This window comes from Amborella trichopoda, chromosome 2 (genome assembly GCF_054954075.1).
Source record: "Amborella trichopoda isolate Santa Cruz 75 chromosome 2, AtrichopodaSantaCruz75HAP2 v2.0, whole genome shotgun sequence".
Lineage (NCBI taxonomy): Eukaryota > Viridiplantae > Streptophyta > Magnoliopsida > Amborellales > Amborellaceae > Amborella > Amborella trichopoda.
In genome coordinates, this window is record NC_142337.1 from 61042610 (window position 1) to 61067784 (window position 25175).

A 25175-nucleotide genomic window follows, 5' to 3' on the forward strand; every position below is an offset into this window, starting at 1 on the left:
CTTGCCTCTTCCCTGTCTCCTTTATATAGCATCTTGCCACCGGATTAATAATGTCAAAAAGAACTGATTGGTTGTCGATTGACAGGGAGAGTGTGTGAGTGAGATACGCGTTTGACAACATGGGGTTCGATTAAATATGTACGAGTCATTTACCTACAGACCCTAAAATATTTTCTAAAATATGAAGTGCTTTATTTATAGGTTTGAATTTAGGCAACCCATTTTTTTTATTTTTTTCAAAATTTGTATGAGGACATCTTCAGACTGAATTTAATTTTATTTTAAATTTTGATCATTAGGAGAGCACTGCCCTAAAGCTTGGGGCATTTCCCTACTAATGAGAATATAAAAAAAAAAAAAACTAAAAAAATTGAAATTCAGATCGAGAAGTCCATCCTAACAATCGTGAAAAAAATAATAATACAGGTTGACCAACCTTTAAAAAAGAGATGATTGGCTGTCGATTGAGAGAGAGAGTTGAATGTTTGATAACGTGGGGGTTGATTAAATATGTATTTGAGACTTAGTCTCAACATACACCCTGTCATTTCAATATTATATCAATATCATCTTAGCACGACATGAATAGATTAAGATATTGTCTGACATTGATCATTGAATATTATATTAGAAGAGGGTGTTTATGCTATTCCTTCACAGGAGTCAGGAATCTACGCGGTCATCAACACATGCATCCAATCCGAAAAGGCCAAGCTGTCTAATGGTTATATCCCTGTGTGTCTCCAAGCTTCTAGCATATATATATATATATATATATATATATATATAAAACAAAATTTTGTATGGATTTGTAGGTTAAAATTACAAGGAAGGTCAGTCAACTCGCGTTTATTTACTTATTTTTTTTTCAAAATGACCCTCTGTCAGAGGATGCCGTAAAAGAAAAGCATCGGCCCCACTGGGATTTTTCTTTCCTTATCTATGCCCATACTGCATCAGCATTAGTGAAAACAAAGAGGTCGGTTTTACCAAAGAAAAGGGGTAAGTCAGGTGCTTGTGGGCCCCCTTCTGCAATAAGTGCTTGTTGGACCCCCACCCATTTTTCTCGAGAGGGGGCCGACGTATGTTTCCCCTGCGGCCAGCTAGTGGTGGTAGAAAACGACGTGGAATCCTTTGAGCATATTTAATTTTATTTTTTTGGTTTTTTTTGTTAAATGCCCCAAGCTTTAAGGGAAGTACCCGGGTTGTCCGAGTTTAGAATCCTCAGACCGCCCTGTGAACACAACAAAACCCTAGTAGAGCGGTCTGAGGTCCTCACCCTCAGACCGCTATTTTCTCAAAAATAAGAAATAAAGCGTGGTCCAAGGATGGGGATCTCTGACCGCCCTAGAATTGAGTTTTGTTATGTCCAGAGAGCGGTCCGAGGTCCCCAATCTCAGACCTCTATTTTTCTCAAAAAATGAGAAATAAAGAATTGTCCATATGGAGATCTTAGACCGCTGTTTTTCTCAAACAATAAGAAAGAAAGAGCAGTCTAAAGGGCGGTCCGAGGATTCTAAACTTGGACCGTCTTGGCACTGCCCCTAAAGCTTGGGGCACTGCCCTACTAATAAAAAAAACTAACAATAAAATAAAAATTAAATGCAGTCTTAGGATGCCATCCTCAGACCGAGGGACAATTTTGAAAAAAATAAAAAATGTGGGTTGACTGACTTTCCTTGTAATTTCAGCATATAATTGAATCATTTTGTATTTTAGGTAAAGTTTTCGAGTCTGTACGTAAATCACTCTAAAAAAAACAACCAAAATTCTGATTTGCTCCTAAGAACCTTAATCACAATTAAATCATAAGCCTACGTCTTTTTGAAAATAAAGTTCCAACTCTTTTACTAGATTCACTGTAACAACAAAAAAGCATTCATATCTAAGATAACATGAAGAGAAAAAAGAAAGACAAAATAACCTTTATTTTCAATCTCAAAAAAAAATAAAAAAAATAATGTCATTCTGATGGGATTATGAGATAGCTTGAGATGAAACTTGTGGATCTAACAATTAAATCAAGGACTGTATCTTTTGGGAAAGGCTTCTATGCTTCCCCAACAACATAGAAAACATATACTTCCTCTCCCATCAAGCTTTTCAATTTAGATCAAGTGAGCCACTGACCGTTTGATCTTAGATCCGACGCCTCAGAGTATTTTAGTTTTAGTTTTTTATACAAATTGTATGAATCTGAAATTTGGTACGTGCCATATTCTTAATGGGGGTGCACCTAAAAATATATTAAAAAAATTTCTCGATAAAATATAATGACGCTTTCAGGGATATTTTAATCATTTCATTTTGTTGAGAATATTTTTATTTTTATTTTTTACAAGTGCAAGTTTAAGAGGAGAGTGGATGCCCAAAATTCGGTGTCAAAATATTTTTTAAGAGGAGAGTGGACGCCCAAAATTCGGTGTCAAAATATTTTTTACATTGTGATTGGGTGATTGGGGCCAAAATTCGGTGTCAAATTTCGGTGATTGGGGCCATCTCAGCCGTCCATTCAGTCCATTCAAAATGAACGGTTAGATAGATGGAAGTATATAAGTTTTATGCCGTAGGATAAACATATAAAACTTGCCCTTATCTTTTTGTCATCCTTCAAGTGTATTTCTAGATGCTCATTTCTTTATCAAATCATCAGTTTCTCCAACCAAATGAGTTCTACCATCTTCATGCGTTCATAAGCGTAGTATCCTATTTCACTCCACTTACAACATTGGAGGAAGCCACTTGATCTTGTTCGTTCTTGTCTTCACAAAATTTTAGGTGGTGGCAAGCCTTCATCTGTGTAAGGAGTCATGTACCAATGACCCACTATAACTTGGCCTGCGTGCTAGTGCAATTTGAAAAGCCACACTTGATGTCCATGGCTGGTGTTGAAAAACATTATCCCTAACGGCTGGTTGAAGCCCTAAAAGTCTATCAAAGTTCCATATATAATCCTCTACTCTCTTACAAATGTGTCGATGATTTTTGAGGTCTTTGAAAAAAAGAAAAAGAAAATTTAATGTGGAGCTTACTATGAAACTCAGGTAAATCCACTTTGATGTCGAGATCTCTCTACAAGCCATGATTATTACCTCAAAATATGCTCAATCAATCAGTAGAGTAAGTTATGAGTTTGATTGATCTTTTAGTTGAGACTTGGTACATGTAGGGATCTCGAGAACCCGTTAGCTTACGGATTCGAGAATCTCAAATATCTAGATCCTACCCAAGATCGTATACATGATTGGCTAGTAGGGTTCTTTGGAATCCCTAGGTTTGCGGATACAGGAATCCCAATTACCGAGATCCCACCCAAGATTGTGTATATGATTAGCTAAACACGAAGTAGATGAATACAACTATAAATCGAGTGCGATAAATAAAGCAAACATAAAAAAGCACACTACAACAACACACGATTTACGTGGTTCACCTCGTTGGGCTACATCCATGGCCTCGACAACTAAAACTCCATTATCACAATGAAGATTACAATTTTGGGTTGCAATAGATAATACCTATCTCTAAACATCGTCAAAAGACCATCACCGATCTTCCTTTTCGCTCTACAGATTGAGCCGCACCGTCGATCAATATCCTCTTTCCCACCGTAATACTGCTACTGGAAAGATAACCTCGAGTGCAACATAGATCTAGAAGTGAAAGTTAACCAACCAAGAACTTATGGGAATACCACCTCTCATTCGGAGGTCATGTCTCTTTCTTGGAGACCCATCTCCATATTGGAGATCCATTCCCATAACCTCCAAAAGGGGTGACCCTCAAAGGATGGGTATTATGTCCTCCTTAACTCTCTTATAAAGATATAACTTTCTTGTTTCTTAAGAAAGTCAATTTTTTATTTTCCATAATACCCTAATCTTTAGAAGAAAACATAGGTATGGTGATTTAGCTCTCACCAAACCCAACAATCTCCACCTTGATAGCAAAATCATCATAATTGCCTTGACAACCTTCATTGAATATATTTCTTGATTTCCTTATACTTGCCTTCATTATGGAATTTTTACAAATACTTTACCTTCATATTTCTCCACCTCAAACCATGGATATTTCTTGATTTCTTTTTACTGGCCACATTGTGGAATTTTCACAAACACTTTGCTTTTATAGTTTTCCACCTCAAACCATGTATCCATAAAACTTCGTTATTCCTCTTTTTTTTAATACAAACCTTAGCCCCGTACACACCTTGTACACACCTTGTGCTTTGATACTAATTGTAGGATCTCAAGAACCCCTTAGCTTGTGGAACTGGAAATCCCAAATACCGGGATCCCACCCAAGATCGTGTACATGATTGGCTAATAGGGCACTTGGGAACCCCTAGGCTTGTGAATCGGGAATCCTAAATACTGGGATCCCACCCAAGATCGTGTACATGATTGGCTAAACACGAAGTAAATGAATACAACTATAAATCGAGTATGAGAAATAAAGCAAACATAAAAAGCACACCTCAACAACGCACGATTTATGTGGTTCACCCCGTGGGGCTACATCCACGGCTTCGACAACTATAAATTCACTATCACAATGAAGATTACAGTTTTGGGTTAAAAGAGATAATAAATTTATCTAAACATCGGTAAAAGACCATCACCGATATTCTCTTCTAAACCCGCTCTCCAGATCGAGCCACACAGTCGATCAATATCCTCTTTCCCACCGTAATACCGCTATCGAAAAGATAACATCGAGAGTAACATAGATATTTTCTCTATCTAAAAGTGAAAGTTAACCAACTCAGAACTCATGAGAATACCACCTCTCTTTCGGAGGCCATGTCTCTCTCTTGGAGACCCATCTCCATATTGGAGATCCATTCCCATAACCCCCAAAGGGGTGACCCTCAAAAGATGGGTATTATGTCGTATTTCACTCTCTTATAAAGATATCAATTTTTTACTTCTTAAGAAAGTCAATTTTCTATTTTCTATAATACCCTAATCATTAGAAGAAAATTTGGGTTTGGTATTTTAGCAATCACCAAACCCAACAGTACCAAATCTACTAAACAAAATCACCCTTTTCTTAGTGACTGATAGTTTTCAATAGGGTGGAATTGTTGATTTCTTTCGCTAATCTTTTGTCAAAATTTACCAATCTAAACTCAAAGACCACCTCTCAAACTCTATATAACTTGATTTATGTTCTCTTTTCTTTGTTGATTCACAATCTTCATGATTTGAAGCAGCAAATCTTTAATGATAGACGCAAATATTGGTTTATAAGTGATTGGATATTTCTTAAGCTCTAATACAACTTTGTGCAGCACAGGTGAGAGAAAGAAACAAAAAAGAAAAGAAATTGAGAGTTCAAGCTTTTTTCTTAAAGCTTGCGAAGGGATTCAACCCAAAACAATTTTTCACAAGCACAAAAAAAAAAGGGAAAAAGTTTATATATGGTTGCAACCTTAAAATGTAGAATTCAAGATGCACCTCAAAAATCTATCAAAAAAGGTTCTTTTAATGTTGAAAAACCCTATAATTGATCATCTCCACATCGAGATATATAAATATGAAATATATATATATATATATATATATATATATATATATATATATATATATATATATATATATATATATATATATATATATATATATATATTTTTTGAATCCTAGAAATAGTGCATCTTGAAACAGATTATCTAGCCTATACATTTTCAGGATTTTCATATGAAATATTAGATGCATAGTCACCGGAATCACGTGCTGCCAAAACAAGTATATCTGCGCAAGAGACTATGCCAGGACAGGCTTGTTCTATTAAGACCTTGATCTCTTCCAAAACATCGAAGCCTGCATGTGATAGATTAAGGACTGCATCCTTTTCAGCTTTGATTCCATTGGTTGAGTTCAAGAGCACAGACCCATCGCAACCCTGCAAGAAATCGGTATTTTCAAACTTCTGCCCATTTTTGGTGTAAATAATTACGACATCTTAGTTTTGCAAGGATCATTATATTTGCATGGGGTATAGGTCCCCGACAATGTCGGCTTTGTATGCACAGGCCCTACTGCTTGGTGTTTGGCGTGTGGCCAATTGTTGAAGGAAATCGGTCCGATTATATATATCAAACTTGACAATGGGGATGATGTGAAATTTTTTACTGTGTCAGGAAACTTTTTTTTCTTCTTGTCGGATTTGGAAATGGGATCATATACAAGGAGACCGTTACCTTTTTACATAAAGGTAAAACACCCATGTAAAATCAGATTGCTGGGATGTCATTTTTCAACCCCAGATTTGAGAGAGAGTTTCTCAAACCTTGAGCATGGTCAGTAATGAACCCTTAGCGGTTTTTGATGATTATGACTTTCTTTTGGATAAGGTTTCTATACTTTCCTTGCAGTATACTTCCCCTACAACATAAAAGATATATACTTCCCCCTCATCCAGCTGTCCAATTTAGATTATGAGTTACTAGTAACTGACCGTTTGATCTTAGATCGAACGCCCCATAGTATTTTGCTTTTAACTTTTTTCTACAAATTTCATGAATATGAAATTTGGTACGTGTCATCTTCTCAATGAGGTGTGCCTAAAAGAAATATTTAAAGGAGTTTTTCAATAAAATATAATAATAACAAAAATATCCCTCCAGACTTTTAGGGGTATTTTAGTCATTTTATTTTATTGATGATTTTTTTTAAAAATATTTTTTATAATTGCAAGTTTAAGAGATGAGTGGTTGCCCAAAATTTGGTGTCAAAATTTTCTGTAAAAAAACATTAAAAATAAAAGGGTGCAGTTGGCACACGGATGCATTCGCAGCGGTAGAGGTAAGGTGCACCTTCAAATTTTATCATGGTATATAATTTTGATGTAAAATGTTCTTAGGATTATTTCAAAATCTATTTTTATATCTATTTATAAAATTTTAAATTTCAGAAATGGTTAAAATTAAGTAGATCTATAGACAAATGAAAATCTTGAAAATGGACGGTATAGATAATATGTTATAAAATACAGCATTTCTGAGATTTAAAATCTTTTTTATTTTTCATGGTCATCCATCTCGATGTCGAGATGATCAATAGAAGGGTTTTTCAACATTAAAACTACCTTTTCCGATGGATTTTTGAGGTGCATCCGTAGCTCTACATTATAAGGTTGCAACCTTATATAAATTTTTTTAAAAATAAAATAGTGTAAATACGTGATATTTTGATTGGGGCTATCTCAACCGTCTATTCAGAATGGACGGTTGGATAAGGGGGAGTATATAAATTTTATGTAGTAGGGAAAGCACATAAAACTTGGCCATGACCTTTTTATACCAAAGATAAATATTCTTATTACATACTTGCCTTTTGGAAATTTAGAGGGTTCAACCTCCACTGCATTTTTTGTGGTTGAAAAGTTTTAGGGGCTTCTCAATGAAATCATAGAGGTCTCTCTCTCTCTCTCTCTCTCTCTCAAATACACACATATGCATACACATTAAAATAAAATCATGAATATGAGGTTCGGAATGGGTAGTTCCGAAATATTATGTTCGAAAAGGCCCTTTACCCACAATTTCCTTGACCATCATCACCAGACTCTCAAAAACACACATACTTCGAAGCCATGATAAGAAAGTAGCTAATGAGGTAAATGACAGTACCCTAACTAAGCAATCATGGAAGTGCATCCTCAGTAACTTTGCTGGTAAACCTGAATTACCAGAACTTGATAATTTCTCCCATATGAAGTCCCACACAATTCTCTCAGCCTGAGGGCAACTTTTCTCATAGAATTTATTCCTCAACCCACGCTCACTTTTCTCACAAAAATCATCCCCTCTTTTCTCACCAAAATCATCCCCTCTTTCCTCAAATCTTCTCTCTTTGAACCTTCCCTCAAAGGAGAGGCGGAGAATATGAATGAGAAAGACTGTGGTGCCTTTCATCTTCAAATCAAATTTCTCACACATTGTGCACATCCATTTGCCACTATTTGTATGCCCTAAACCTTTAGGATATAATTCCCACTTCCAATGAAAGGAACTAATGAAGGTTCCCTTGAACTACAATCATGCGAATCCTCAGCCATTCTTGGCTATGGTCAATGGCTGCGATATGCCATCTCCTCACTCGTCCCACAATCTATCATTCTACTTGCAAAAGATAAGTTATAAAATGCAAGTTAAACAATTCGGAACTCTATATAGGAGTAAGTTTGGAAGGATATCTGTCTAGAGCATACATAGTCCGGTCCCATAGGAGCACCTTGTATACTTGCTCTCTTGGGCGAGCGAAGTAATCACCAAACTACTGGACATTCATGTCTTAAAATACTCTAAATTAAGATTTAAGAGCATGCATATGCACCACGCGTTTACAAATACGTGTCTTGAAATTAATAGTCATAAATAAAGCACACTACCCTTGATTTTTATCTATTTTTGGGGAGTGATTTCATGCATGCAACTGTTTTATAGTAATGTACCGTAAAGTCTTCAACATTTTTAGCCCTTGAATTGTAATACAAAACTTTTTATGTAGGGGCGTTTTTTATCATTTAAAAGGGTAGAATGTATATTTCTATAAGAAAATAGTTGTATTATATTAGTAGTTAAAAAACAACGAATGCATCTTGTGGGTGATGTCACACACCACGTCGGAGATGTCATTGTCTACTATTATTAAAAAATGCTTTTGTTTATATTAGGAACTTTACTTTTGATTAATTACTTAAAATACTCATAGACAAAAAGTTATTACACTATAGGATAAGGGTATCTGAGTGTTAAAAAATGTTGAGGATTTTAAGGGTATATACCACCAAGTGGTATAGCCTAACAAAACCCAATAATGAAATGATCTTCAATATCCATGTTATGACTATTTGTTTGATCCTAATTTTTAAAGAGTAATGATCCCATGAGACCCTCCCACACCCATGTGTGTAGGATCCCAAATGATCACCATTAAATTCAGCACAGATCTCTAAAAAAAATATCACATGGGTGTGAGACTTGACTTTTCTAGAGATCTGTGTCAAATTTAATGGTGATCCTTTGGGGTTCTACACGCATGGGTGTGGGAGGGTCTCACAAGGTCATTTCCCATTTTTAAATATACATTCTTTTCATTCAAATGAACAATCACAAAAGGGAAAATTTGGAAACACACACACCTTAGAAATTGATTTTCTAGCTCAATTAATATACGCTATCTATTTTGGTAAGATGATTAGATCTAGGCTTTAGAAGGATTGTTCTATTTCCAAATTGTTTGGATGGCTTTATTATGATTAAATGAACAATATTTTAAAAAATTGATTTTGAGTTTGTAAAGGCTTAGATCTTGAAATTCACCATATAAATGGGCTAGATTTATTGTTGCAGGGGACTCATTGTACCATATATATATATAGGGTGCAAATTGAGTTGTAGTTTTTTGAGGATTGATTATTCGGATAAAGGGAGGGCGTGCGCAAGATTTGGGGTCATACAAATACTATAAATATAATTATTTAGAAGTGAGATTTCATTATATTCTAATAACATAGTGACATGAAATCACTCCTCTCGCTTCGAGTAAAAAGATAAATTTGGTGAACTTTAGGTAAAGCTTGGGATAGCACTATTTTGTCCATGTTTTAAAACTCGGATCGGGTGGTCTAATTGGCCACTAGATGGATGGATTGTCAATTCGAGGGGAATCTGATTGATTCTCTTGTTTGGAAACTAGTAAAAAAAAATATACTGTGGATTTGAAAAAATTTAAAAAAATAAAAAATAAAATAGGTGTGATCCAGGCAAATTTTTGTGACAAAATCGCTTAGTTCTCCAAGTGACTCGCCCGTTTCTTTAGTTGCACCCGTAGTGTAGACCGTAATGAACTGTTACCATCCATTCTGAATTTCTGATCCAATGATGATTTCCGATCCGGACGAGCCAACTTTTAAGTATTTACAGCGATGAACGCGCCGCTATTTGCCAACCGCTTTTACGAATGGCAAGGTATAAAAGAACCACTTCGTTAGTAGTTTACATGGGATGGGGAAAAAACCTCATGTAGCGTTACAAAAATGTGAAGGGATGGGAAGAAACCTCATGCAGCGTTACAAAAATAGGAAAAGAGTGATTCATGCACGGATCTTAAAATTTTAGGTCAAATGCAAAATGTTTCGCTTATAGGCGAAAAGTACAAAAGAATGTCGATCAACACATTTTTATTTTTATTTTTTCTAAACTTGCCTTGAGATCAACTCAAATTTTGTTTTTTTTTATATTTTTTAGTTTTTTCATTAGTAGGGCAGTGCCGCAAGATTGAATGCACTACCCTACTAAAAAAAAACTAAAAACAAAAATCAAAATTCAGATTGATCGAGGAGCAATTTTGAAAAAACTAAAAAAAAAGAGAGTCGATATTTTTTTTTGTAATTTTCGCCTATAAATGGAGTATTTGATATTTTATCTAAAATTTTAAGGTCCTTACGTAAATCACTCAAAAGGAAAGAAACATGATGAGACATTTTATTTTATATTGTATTATTTAAAATGAGAAAGTAATGGGAAATCGAAGCCAATTAAACATGTGTAACACATTATTTGGACAATTTATTTTCAAGATTTTCACGTATTTATCGATCTACTTGATTTGAGCCATTTTTAAACTTTAAAATATTCTAATTAGAGATGAGAATAGATTAAGGGACCATCCTAAAAACCTTGGACACCAAAATTACATCTTATGACAAAGTTTGGAGGTGCACCTTACTTTGATTGTTTAGAGTTGCTGCAAACCTCACCCATGAGGAATAAATACACTGTACCGGGCCAGAGAAGAAGAGAGAGAAAGGATGATTGGAATTCTGCATGCATATATTCATCCACGTACAACGTACATGATTGATCCGAAGAGTATGCTCAGATCCATGCAATTAATCCATTTTCCCTCAGAAAAAAGACCCACATTTTATTATCAAGCATAAATTGCCTTAATCAGACAAGAACACCACAACACCTAAAATCATTTCTAAAAGAACCAACTCAAGGAACTAATACCATTTCTAAAAGAACCAACTCTAGGAACTAAAATCATTTCTAAAAGAACAAACTCTAGGAATTTATTTTACTGCATATCTTCCTAATCTCTCCTACATTTCCTGTGAGCACACCAATGTCCCCCATCTTCTTCATCGACTTCTTGAACTCAGTAAAGAAGTCATTCGAATTTTGCAATTCATTCACCAATTTTCGCGTTACTCTCGACGTCAAAAGTGCAGCATCGGATGTGAAGAGGCCCTTATTTTGCTTGAGGATTTTGAAGTAATCGTTGTCAAAGGAGAGAGAGCTCTTTGGGTCCATTTCAACCGTGATGTTTGGGTTGGGTGGCGATGGGCACTTCGTTTTGAGGAAGGCGACGTATGTGGAGTTCATTGAAGGGTCCGAGTCGCCCTTTCCTGTGAAGTTGTAGAGCCTGTTGTTGATGATGGCACAGTGTCCAACTCCTATAGTGTGGCCTCCTGTGTTTAATGATAAAGGGGATTTAAATTTAACAGATTATGTATGAGAATGAATAATTTAATATTTTATCTATGTTTTTACTTAATTTCAAATTATCCATTAAAAATACATGGTCTTGAGTTGGAATAGTTGCAAACGGGCAAAATGTTAAATGCTTAATCTCCAATTGTTGTTTGGATAAATTTCACAAAAGCAAGGGCTAAAAGTAGAATGTATAATGTACTCTCGTAGAATGTATAATGTACTCTCGTAGTAGTGCAACATACATTATTCCCTTTAAGTAGAGAAACAATAGCGTAATAATAATCAAAATTTAAAATATAAAATCAGTTTACCATTGGTACAAAGATGTCATAATTATCTTTGACCATCAAATGTAAAATTAGGGATCTAGGATTATGTTTCATCTCCAGATTTTTTTTTTTTTTTTTTAAGCTATGTGATATAACTCGGGGTATGTCCAATCTCTCATCTTTAGCTTGTTATAGGTGATTGCGACATTCATGTATCCAAACCAGTGTTCTAAATATAACCAATCTAGATCTGCAATTGATACTCCCTCGAGAACTAGGAGAGTTTGCCAAGGAACCAGGTGATCTTGATAAGCTAAATCGTCTGGTTCCCACCATTTCATTTTTTTATTAATTTTTTTTTATTTTTTAATTATTTCAAATATAGGATTTTATTTAAATTTTTTGTTCCAATTATCATATTAAAGAATGGCCCGACCTGGCTTGAATTTGCAATCCGGATCACTCTAACAGGTGATTGACCCACCCAATCCGGGTTTTAAAAAACTGATGAAGAATAAACAGTCCTATAATACAAATCACCATAAAACTTACCTGATAAGACAACGAGGTCCTTTTCTGTGAGTTTTTTGTTTGCAAAGTTTTGGCGAAGAACAGTTAAGTTTGAGGCTGGTGAAGGTATATTTGGACCCACTTCAGATGCTAGGGATACATTCCCATCCCTCCTTCCCGTCAAAACTTCCCACAGTGACTGCTTATACTGCATTTGCAATTCACACGACTCTGTGATCCAGTTATCCATTGAAGAAAAACAAATAAAGATAAAATGCAACATACACACACAATGTGTGCGCTATGTGATACACTAGTGGTCAGTCCACCACCAATTCTAGTGATGGATGGTGGAGATGAATCGCAGGTGTAGTGGGTGGGTTGTGAATTGCATTAGATCATGCATCTCATGTGCATGAACCTTGCTGTCCCATCATGTTTTGATTGGATAATTTTAAGGTGAAGACTACTCACTGTTATTACAATATATATCATGTTAGAGCTTGTTATATAGGCATGACCTATTTTCTAGTGATGCCTCGGCTGATCTCCACCGTTCATCTTGAAGATAGATGATGGACAAGCTTTCTAGGTATTTCATATGCTTATGCGTAGTGTATCCCCTATAAACATGTGTATCATACTCAAGGACAATAGTGATGTAGGGCAGTGTTTTGTTTAGATCGGTTCCGGATCCACTTAGATCTAGATCCAAAAAGTATACATAGTAACTAGATCTAGATTTGATTGAATCCATAATGTTTGGATCCGGATTCAATTAGTTCTAGCTTTGGTGTTAAACTATATACATTATATGAATAAATTAATAAATACATGACATATATGTATTTATATAACATAATATATTATTTTAATATTTGGGTCAAATCTAGATCGGATCCACCTGTACATAGATTTGATCTAAATTGCTATTCAAATCCAAATTTTAAATCCAAACCCGGTAAATTCTCAGCCCTACGGAGATGAACCACAAGTATGTTGTTAGAAAACAACCAAGATTCATTTGAAGTTCTGCTCTACTGTCCATCGTATGGATGCTATGGCTGGTGCACAATTGTGGATTGTACATGATGCATGTGTACCTGGAAGGAGACTGCATCACGGGCGGCCAGAGCGAGAATGTCGGCGCATGAGACTGTATTCAAGCATTGGGACTCGATGAGGGCCTTGAGTCGGTCCAAGATGTCAAACCCGGTCAGGCTTTGGTTGGGAACCGCGTCCTTCTCTGCTGTGCTATTGCTCGTCGAGTTCAACAAGATGGAGGCATCGCATCCCTGCAATAATTCGATGTTAGACGGCATCTTAAAAAAGGGTGCGGTTTGTATAGAGCCGAGGCTCTAAATAATCAAAGTAAAACGCACCTTCAAATAGTATCGAGAAATGTGGTTTCAATATTTGATCTTTGTGATAGCCTTAAAATATATTTTTATCTTTAATAATAAAATTTAAAGTTTAAAAAATAATATAGATCGAGTAGATCAATGACAGTTTGAAAATCTTGAAAATTACGGTCCAAAAATATATTACAAGATGCACTATTTGCAAACTTGAAATCCATTTTATTCTCATGTCCATGCATATTGATGTTGAAATGCTCAAATTGAGGATATTTGGGCATCAAAACGATATCTTCTAGTGAAATTTTTGAGGTCGGCTCTAATTTGATTGTTTAGAGCCTCAGCTCTATATAAGCCGCTCTTTTAAAAAATGGGTGCAAGTTACTTAAATTTTGGCAGCAACCAAAAAAAAGAAGAAAAAAAGAAAAAAAGAAAGAAAGAAAGATATACAATGAGATTTTTACTTTTGGTACAAGGTGGTCATGATTAATTTTGATCATTGGATGTGAAATTGGGTGGCTACATTTATTCCATTGACCAGGCTAAAAGTTCAAAAGAAATTTTCACAAACTTTAAGACATACCTAAGCTATCAGATTTCAAATTAGATGGTCCTTGTACCAAAGGTAAATGGTCTCATGGTATATAATCAAATTACTTTAAATTTGACATTGTGTTAAGTTTGAAATTCATGGGCCTCTATTATCCACTTCTCTATGTCTCTAGATTTTCTTTCCCTCATTTTCTTTGGAAGCCTTTTCTAAATTAACTTCAAGTACAAATAATAAGTTAGTAGGAGTTGTGTCACAAAGATAAAAGCATTTTTTTTGAGAATGTGAGCCCCGTTAAATACTTTTAGCCTTTTCAATTTACATCCAACAACTAGGATTGATTACAATCATAACGATTCGGAAGGAGGAATTAGTGAAATTATCCCAAATAGTATAACTTTAGTGATGGGTAGGAATTGGTAGAATACTTGAAACATATGCGATTATGTGTATAAGGAAAGTGTAATAAGTATATAAATTACTCAACAACTCGTAAACCCTTTTGAAATAGGAAAATTTTCTAGGAATGTGGAATAGACCCAACATCCACCATCCACTTTTTATCTAAAGGTGGTGGCTGATGGTTTTTTGTTACAAAGCGTTATATTTGGCATAAGCATGGTATTCATGTATGGGTGGGCTTGGCAATAAATATTTTTTACATATAATTTGATTTTAATTTTTAGAGAATGATCAGAAAAAATAAAAAAAATGTAAAAATCAGAAATAATATTTACATTAAAAAATATTTAGACCGTTGGTTACAATTGTTTTTAAAACAACCACCTATTTGCATCCATCTTTTATACCTCCATATTGTACAAATGCAATCCGGCCTGCATGAAACAATATTTCTCCATGTATTATTACCCCAAAGCCACCTTCCATGCATTCATGGGTGTTTTCTTGCTAAAATCCAGCGGTTATAGAAGTGGGGTATACCTCATCACCTAGAGTAGGATAAAATGAAAATTTACCTTTGGATCTGAAACACGAATTTCGGACCCTATCTGGATATGGGTTGAAATCCAACGCGTCGGATCCAGATCCAAAATTTTGATCCAAAAAATAATTTGGATCAGATTTGGGTACAATTGGATCTGATCCGGATCCGACCCAATTATTAAAAGGGTGTGAATCCCATTAAGGTGCACCTCCAAAATTTTATCATAACATGTAATTTGGTGTAAAAATACTTCGGATCATATGAAAGTTTACTTTCATATCTAATTATAAAAGTTCAAACTTCAAAAATGGTTAAAATCAAGTAGTGTTTTAAATGTATAAAAATCTTAAAAATGGACGGTCTAGATAATGTGTTGCATGATGCAATATTTCTGGGACTCCAAATATTTATTTTTTTCATATTCATACATCTCAATATCGAGATGATCAATTCGAAGGTTTTTCAACATTAAAACAACTTTTTCCGATGGATGTTTGAGGTGCATATGTAATTCTACATTTGAAGATTGCAACCATATATAAACGTATTCCTTATTAAAATACTATAAATTATTTTATAATTTACCTATATGTTATATAGTATTTTTTATTATGTATTATTTTATATTATTATTTAGATATAAAATGATATATAAAATAATTTTTTGGATCTGATTGGGTCTAAATCTAGATCCCATGTATACTTTTTGAATCTGAATCTGGACCTAAATAATCTGAATCCAAATGGATCTGGATCTCATGTATACTTTTCGAATCCAAATCCGAATCCCATGGATCCGGACACGAATCGACCCACTCTACGCTTTCAATAGGAACAGTTACTCAACTCCGTTTCCATAAGAACCTGAATACTATAAGGGCCCGTTTTGAATGCACTTGTTATCTAGCCAGTCTATACCCGGGCTCGTTTTATGAAACACTTTTATTTTATTCAAAGTAATTTGCTAAAGATTACATGGTTTTATCAATAAATATTAAAAAATAGCTGAAAATCATAAAAAATTAAATAGTTAAATAACATTTTATATAATGAAGAGTACATATTAAAGTCCTAATAAAATAATATTATGAGAAATACATTAATTTTTTATAAGATAGTCTATTCCAGAGAGAGAGAGGATTTCTTTGAGAGACTAAGGCTTGAGAAGCTAACTAGAAGAAAAGGTGCCTACCCTCACAAAGCAATCGTGAAAATGCATCCTGAGCAACTTTGCAGGCAATGCAGAGTTATTGCCATTAGAGAGCTGCTCCCATATGAAATTTCTCACCGTCTCCTCTGCCTTTGGACAAGTTTTCTTATAGAAATTCTTCCTCAAACTCCCTCCACTGCACACAGCAACCTCAAAAACAATCAGGCAAGAAAACAATAACACTACTACGTTCCTCATCTTGCTTCCTCTTTGGTGCAATTGCCTCTCCCCTGTCTCCTTTATATAGCTTTATGCATAAAGAGAGATAAATGCAAGATTACATGGAGGTTCATTAAATATATACGTGACATACAGGGGGAGGGGGAGGGGGAGAGAGATGATTGGTTACTAATATCACGGTTGATTGAATCTGTTATTTTTTTATGTGAGTCAGTGGTTAGAGAGTCGCTATCTTTAATAGGAATTGAACCTAGGACGTAGCGTTGTAAATCGTCAATGAACCCAAGCTCTTTGAATATTTTCCTAATCGAATATGTATTTGTCGGCTTCGCATATGGTGCCCGCCCTTCCTTTTGTATATTATATCACCACTTTCTTAGCACAATGACAGTAGATTAAGATAATTTGACCATTGCTAATTCATAATTGTTTCCTTGCATAATAATATTATAATAAGAGAGAGTTTTGTAGTGAGGCAGGCTTTTCCTTCATATGAACAAGGAATCTTCGAGTCCACTTAGCACATGTCTTAATCATGTGAAGAAGTATCTTAGAATCTAGTATTTAATGTTTCTCAATATAAAGTATGGGAAAAAAAACATCATTTTGGCTTTGTAGAGAACTCATGCTCTTGAAAACATATTCTTTGATCTTTAATAGGGACGGGGTTTAGTGAGCCCCCGGATTCACTTAGTGCGGTGCATCTACCATTTCACTACGATAATGAATTTGTGCATCCACCATTTCACTACGATAATGAATTCTCGAAAACAAATGCAATTGAATTTCAAGCTTTAAAAATGGGCTTGTTCAGTTTAATTCTTCAATGATCATCAGATTTAACACTATTTTTGGGGCTCCAAATTCATGGATTTGAGATGGAAATGGATTTGCACTGATTTGAAATTTAGGTCCTCAAATCCAATAGCATAATTTACTGAGAGTCACCGTGGCTTAACCGTTATTGTACCAGATGGATGGTTGATATAATCCTAAATTAATTAGCAAGGCAATTTTAGTATCATTCAAATCAAAACTAATTTAGGATCAAAACTAGGCTATGGTGAAGAACAATTTCAAGGTTTAAAGCCACTCCCAAGACTTATTTTACTTGCCTTCCTACCTGCCTCAGGGCATACCATAGAATTGGAAAGTAAAAAAATTAAAATATAAAAAATAAGGAAGAAAAACAACCACATTTCCTATATACTATTTATGGTTTAAATTTGAATCATGAAAATTTATAGGAAACTTGGATTATTTGGTGAATTAGAGAGATCAAGGTCGATTATTGATGTAGATCACATACATAGGAATGTGAACTTTACATAGGTAAAGTATAGAACGAGACTATGTATATTTGATACAAGAAAGTCATAATCACTGGTGACTATTGGATACAGAATCAGGCAATCTAAAAAAAAAAAAATCTGTTTTATGACTCCCCCACAAATTATCAAATTTTGCATTCAACCGCCAATAATGGTTATGACCTCTTTCGACTTGTATTATTGACCAATTAGTATGCAATCTTTTTATATATACATATATACAATTTGCAAACAACTTCATGTATGTTACTTTGACTTGTGAACTATTAATTTCTTCATATTGACATAGGTATCGATTGATATATACATGGCTATAGTTCCTATGAAATTGTTTAATAAAGTAGGACCATGTGGCTAGGGACCTTAATAAGAAAAAGCAAACAGGATAAAATTGATAAATAGGGGAGGTTGTCAACGCGCTGAAAATGATATATAAAGTTGATCTTCTCTTTGTTTAATTTGTATTGAAATATGTTTTAGTTTTTTTCACCTTCAAATGGTATTGAAATATGTTATTTTAGTTTTTTTTCTAGTAATAAAGCTGGTAACATTTGTCAAAAAAAGAAGAAAGACGTTGTTTTAGTAGTAAAAATCTTTACGATGATCCGAAAATTTATTTCCATCTCTAATTATAAAATTTAAAGCTTCAAAAGTAGTGTAGATCAAACATATCTATTATCACTTGGAAAACTTGAAAATTGACGGTCTAGATAATATATTACAAGATGTACTGTTTTCAAAACTTGAAGCCCATTTTTTTTTATGTCCATGTATCTCAAGGTTGAGATCATTGGATTTGAATGTTTTCTAACATCGAAACAACTCCTTCTAGTGAATTTTTGAGACGCGCTTTATTTTGATTGTTTAGGACCTCAATCTTATAGAAATGGTTTCCTATATACTCTCTCAAATATTGCATGACAATTATTTTTGGAATACCTATTAAATATCATGAAAGATGTCAACATGTCGCAAAATTACTGAGGGTCAAAAGATATCAAATAACATTAAAAGATTTATATTTTTGTTTTCATTTAGCTGTAGTACCTCCTAAAAATCATATCCTCAAACATGTTGAAAACTGACCTTATTTAGGGTTGGAGAGAGATTGTTGGAGAGATTTAAGGAGGTAAGAGAGAGATTGTTGGAGAGATTTAAGGAGGTAAAACCTTTGGCTTTGAAACTTTTGAAAAGAGGGACAATAGCTGAACTGTCGTTTAGAAAAAAAAAAAGGGAAAGGGAGACGTGTCCTAAAAATAGGGCGGGTTGCCGTCTTGCTTAATAAATAATAGATATATATTAGAAATATACATTAATAAAATAAATATAAATATATTATATTATATATTTTATTTTATATATATATATATATATATATATATATATATATATATATATATATATATATATATATTGAATATAATACATTTATACAATATTTATTTCATTATATTTATCTATTTTTGAGAGAAAAATAATTTCAAATGAAAATACTTTTTGGTTCCAAAAATATTGGAGTTCCCTTCATCTAGTGACCTCATTGCACCACCAACGGTTGCGACCTCATTGCACCACCAACGGTTGCGAGACGTATGTCATCATACCCCTTATGCCTTGGGCGACACACATGCTACAATGGCCTAGACAAAGGGTCGCGATCACGCGAGGGTGAGCTAACTTCAAAACTCGTCCTTAGTTCGGATGGCAAGCGACCAGGGCGACACACGTGCTACAATGGCCTGGACAAAGGGTCGCGATCTCGCGAGGGTAAGCTAACTTCAAAACCTGTCCTCAGTTTGGATTGTAGGCAGGAACTCGCCTGCATGAAGCCGAAATCGCTAGTAATCGCCGGTCAGCCATATGGCGGTGAATTCGTTCCCCGGCCTTGTACATACCACCCGTCACACTATGGGAGCTGGCCATGTCCGAAGTCGTTACCTTAACAGTAAGGAGCGAAGGCGGGGCTAGTGACCGGAGTGAAGTCGTAACAAGATAGCTGTACTGGAAGGTGCGGCTGGATCACCTCCTTTTCAAGAAAGTCAAAATCGCTAGTAATCGCCGATCAGCCATACGGCGGTGAATTCGTTCCCGGGCGTTGTACATACCGCCCGTCACACTATAGGAGCTGGCAAAATTACTTGTTTAAAAATTTGTTATGATAAATTAGAACATTTTGTAGAGATCATTGGCAATGTGCTGACAGCTCGAGATCCTTAAAATGAAAGATAAATATTTAAAGGAGGTCAAGCGAGAGGTGATCTTGAACAAGAGGGCCCATGAGGAGGAATCCTCATAGTTATTCATGCATATCTGTTAATATATGTATTGTTATCCATGTCTACAGGTATTATAGAACCTATATAAAGCTCAGGAAGACATTGACGCTGAGGACGAAGATGAGGGGTTTTGGATAGGAGGCTCAGAAAGATATTGATGCTGAGGACGAAGATGGGGGGGTTTTGGATCGGGAGGCATTTGATGCCGCTCTTTATTTGACAATATAGCCGAGCGGAGTGGTACCTTCCAGATCGGGTGCTAAGACAGTTTGGCTTAAGGCAGCCCATTTTAGCAAATCTTGATAGATGGGATAGAGCAAAGAGGTGGGGTAAAAATGAAGAAAATTATGAGCAACCGTTCGCACCCCAAATCAGAGCATGGTGCAACCGGCTTGACTACTGCCATATGGGCAAGCTATATTGTCATATGAGCAAGCCAGACGAGAGTCATGGTTTGCCTTCAAAGGAGTATGAAACATGGTACATGCAGGTTTCCATCCCTATAACTCAGATAACCCTTGGACGGATGGGTATACACCTCAAGGTTATGGCGATATCATGGTAACTTGATTTCAGTTCAAATTTGTAATCTATAATTTTCTTTTACCTTCTTTGTCATGTCAATACCCTGAGTATTGTAATTGCGGAGATACAGGGACCAAAGCAAACCATTTTGTAGAGATTATTGACAATGCGCTGGCGGCTCGAGACCTTAAAAGGAAAGATCGATATTTAAAGGAGTTCAAGCGAGAGGTGATCTTGTCTTGAGGAAGAACAAGAGGCATATGAGGAGCAATCCAGTGAAGAAGAGCTCGTATCAACTGCTGAGCGGCAGCTCTAGATGGACAGAGGACGAGTTCCAAGACGACGATCTGCACGGTATCAGGGTCCCAGTGCGCCACCCACCCACTGATGTCAAGAAGCATAGTAAAAGCATTGCCCGCAAAAGACGAACTTGATTTTTTGTTGCAAAACTTTTCATATGGTGAACTTTTGATGTAAATTTGAATCGTTTTGTAATTTTTTTTTCTTAGATTGGATTTTAGTCGGTTTTAGTTGTGGGTATTGTAGTTCCATTTCAAGATTTTGGCGTTTAGATTTTGTAGTGAAACTTTGCAGAATTTCGTGTGTTGACAACATTTTTGTGTAGGGTTTGAGCTTCTTGAGTTTTCGGTGAATAAAGTACTACGATGTTGGCTTATGTGACTTTGCACCAAATTATAAATGACATCATATTTTACAAGGTTGAGGTTTGTATAAGGTGCCACCTTATATTATGTAGGTAAGGTGCACCTCTAAATTTTGTTGAAAGATATAATTTTGGTGTCAAAAACCTCACAATGGCGTAAAAAACTATATTCACCCCCAATTATGAAATTTAAATTCCTCAAAAATAGTTTAGATTGGGTTGTTCTATAAAATATTGAAAATAGAAAGTTTGAGTAACTTATTAGGATATGTAATGGTTTTAAGATTTAAAATTCTTTTTCTTCTTTATATTTATACATCTCGAGGTTGAGATGATCAATTGAAAGGTTTTCAAACTTTAGAATACTCTTTTCTACTGGATTTTTGACATGCACCTTACTTCTATAATATAAACTTGCAGCCCTATATAAGCTTTTCCCCTTGTACAATCCGATTAGCAATTTCTTAGCATGATTAATGCAGAAACTAAAATCTCATATTATATACAATCTCAATAAGTACCAATTTCATTCACCGGTAATTCGAGAAGGATATCTCATATAGAGGTGGCAATTGGATGTGAAAATCCATTTGTGAAATGGAATGGGGCAAATTCATATAATATAAGCGATCAAATGAAATATGTCGATTAAGAAAACCCTGTAATTGATCATCTCAACCTTGAGATGCATGGATAATTTAAAAAAAAACAGATTTCAAATTCAAAGAAAAGAAATCTTTTAATGCATTATTTAGACCATCTAGTTTCAAAATTTTCAAGTATATATATATTTGCTTGATCGGGATCATTTCTGGAGCTTTAAATTTAACAATTAGGACTGGAAATATATTTATTGGCCATTTTACGATTTTTTGGGACTACAATTGCATCTTTCAACATGGTTGACACGTGTGACTTTGATTGTTTTCATGGTTTTACTACTTCACATGAGATTCCAATGTGATTATATAGAGAGAACTGTAACATGTAATGTTTTACTTACTGATATTAGGTCAACAGTTTTAGTGTGTGTAAGAGAGAGAGAATGCACGTATATTGAAAAGACTACGTTGTGGCACAAGCAAAATCAATTTTCCCTCCAAAAAATAAAGTAAAAAAAGGCCCATATTTTATTCCTACAAAGGTGACTTTTAAAACAAAAAAAAAACCAAAATAACAATTAAAATCATTTCCAAAAGAACCAACTCTATGAATTTGTTTTACTGCATATCTTCCTGATCTCTCCTGCCTTTCCTGCTAGCACACCAATGTCCCCCATCCTCTTCATTGAAGCTGCGAACTCTGTGAAAAAGTTCCGAGAATTCTGCATTTGATCGACAAAAAATCGCGAGTTTGCGTTGGTCAAGAGCGTGGCATCAGATATGAAGAAGCCTTTGTGTTCCTTGAGGATTTCGAAGTAATGGTTATCGAAGGACAGGGAGCTGTTGGGGTCCATTCCGACGGTGATGGTGAAGTTTGGTGGATTAGGGCACTTGGTTTTGAGGAACGCAACATAGGTTGAGTTTAGAGAAGGGTCGGAATCTCCCTTGCCTGTGAAGTTGTAGAGCCTGTTGGTTATGATGCCACAATGTCCCACTCCTATGGTATGAGCCCCTGGGTTTTGAGGAAAATCAACTAGGATCAGTTTGTATTCATCAGTCTTTCTCCTTGTCAGTGGTTCAGATGAGTTTGAGTTGGAGGTCAAATTTTTTAAAAAGGGGTTGTATATGTAAAATATCAAGGATCGTCACACTTACGAGGAGGTCGCAATTATTTACAACTACTATATGTAAAATATTATAGTTTAGATGTCCCACTGAGTTTGAGAAATTTTTTTTGAAATTTGAAGTTGATCAATGAAATAAATGCACCATCCAATTTCACATCCAGCAGTTAAGATTAATTGTGACGATCCTGTACCCAAGGTAAATAGTCTCATTGTATACTTTTTCTTTTTAAAATACTGGTTTTAGATTAAGAGCCTATAAAATGTTACTTAATAAAGCATTATTCAAATAAACAAGGAAAATTTAACAACGGTGAGGGCAAGTGAGACCATAGTTTTCAAGACTAAACCAAATCATCAAGTCTGATTGGTAGGACCTCTGCTAGTGCCTTAATCAGTTTGGTCCAAAACAAAAATCAAATTGGATTGAAAATCAGTTAAAATAATGTTTGATTAGGTAGACCAGTAAATTTTGAACGGTTCAACGTCAACGAATTATATAAAATTAAACAATTATGTCTGATTATTTTATATTTTTAAACAATCGTTTCTATTTTTTTTTCATTAGTTTGAATTTCAACCCAACCAATATGATCGATGGGCGCATTGGTGTTGACTGGACTTGACTCTTCATTGGTGCTAGACATGATCCATGACTAGTGCGGTGCCGAGGGCCAATCTTGATAACATTGGGTGAAATTATTCTTAATTATTGATAAATTACCTGACAAAACAACCAGGTCCTTGAGTGCGAGTCCTTTGTTGGCAAAGTTTTGGCGAAGAAGGGTCACATTTGAGGAAGGGGATGGTAAGTTTGGTCCCACCTCTGAAGCCAAGGACACATTCCCATCTCTCCTCCCCGTTAGCACTTCCCACAATGGCCTCTTATACTGCACATGCAATTCACACGTGTGAAATAAGATGCATGACAATTTTGGTGAGTCCGCTAGCCCACTAAAATATGTGCATCTCCTCATGCATCGGATGTCGAGAAGGGGAGTGGTTTCTCATAATTTTGTAAAAAAAAAAAAAACTCATACGATAATAAACATGCACAAAAGGTGTCCGAACATTTATTTTCTCAAAACCCTGAAACGATATGCAAGTGCTTCCATCGACTGTTCAACCATTTTCAAAAAGGGTGATGGAGGTGAACCATGGTTCGGCTTGGCAAACATTTAATTAAAATGAGCTTCATCTTTGCCGTACATTGCACTAGACAAATGGCCGAGGCCTGACTGTTGATCGTATAACTTACATACTGAAGCTACAGAAGAGTACCATAAAAACCGCACCTGGAAGGAGACGGCATCCCGTGCTGCCAAAGCCAGAATATCAGCACAAGAGACTTGACCCTGGCATTTTGACTCGAGGAGGGCCTTAAGTCGGTCCAAGATGTCGAATCCAGCTAGGGTTAGGTTAGGGACCGCGTCCTTCTCGGCAGTGCTGTTGCTCGTCGAGTTCAACAATATAGAGGCATCGCAACCCTGCAATATAGTTCATTACAAGATTACAACATGAAATTTGATCAAACTTTAGTGAAATTTTGTCTCATTGAAGAATCTCAAAACATCACGTTGTGTTGCCTACCACCCCAACCAATTGTACTGGTGTTTACAGACATCTTGGTCTTGTCGAAGATGAGAGAATGTGTGTTAATGTGTGAAAAAATTAGAATGAGTAAAAGGAACCCACCCTCACAAAGCAATCGTGAAAATGCAGCCTGAGCAGCTTTGCAGGCAATGCAGAGTTGTTGCCATTAGAGAGCTGCCCCCATATGAAATTTCTCACCGTCTCCTCTGCCTTTGGACAAGTTTTCTTATAGAAATTCTTCCTCAAACTCCCTCCACTGCACACACCAACCCCAAAAACAAGCATGCAAGAAAACAATAACACTACTACGTTCTTCATCTTGCTTCCTCTTTGGTGCACTTGCCTCTTCCCTGTCTCCTTTATATAGCTTCTTGGCACCGGATTATTAATGTTAAAAAGAACTGATTGGTTGTCGATTGACAGAGAGAGTGTGTGAGTGAGATACGCGTTTAACAACATGGGGTTCGATTAAATATGTACGAGTCATTTACATACAGACCCTAAAATATTTTCTAAAATATGAAG

The 25175-nt window shown here is 35.4% G+C and overlaps 1 protein-coding gene across 1 annotated transcript; it reads right to left on the minus strand.

Moving 5' to 3' along the window:
* Positions 1-10921: 10921 nt before the first annotated feature.
* LOC18445172 (uncharacterized) lies at positions 10922-24973 on the minus strand. Its single transcript, XM_088859872.1, has 8 exons — positions 24753-24973; positions 24353-24544; positions 23782-23947; positions 22549-22945; positions 16338-16602; positions 13395-13586; positions 12334-12499; positions 10922-11487 (listed from the first exon to the last, which is right to left on the minus strand). The coding sequence occupies exons 1-8, from the start codon at positions 24966-24968 to the stop codon at positions 11081-11083; spliced, it is 2001 nt and encodes a 666-aa protein (XP_088715998.1). The 5' UTR covers positions 24969-24973; the 3' UTR covers positions 10922-11080.
* Positions 24974-25175: the final 202 nt, after the last annotated feature.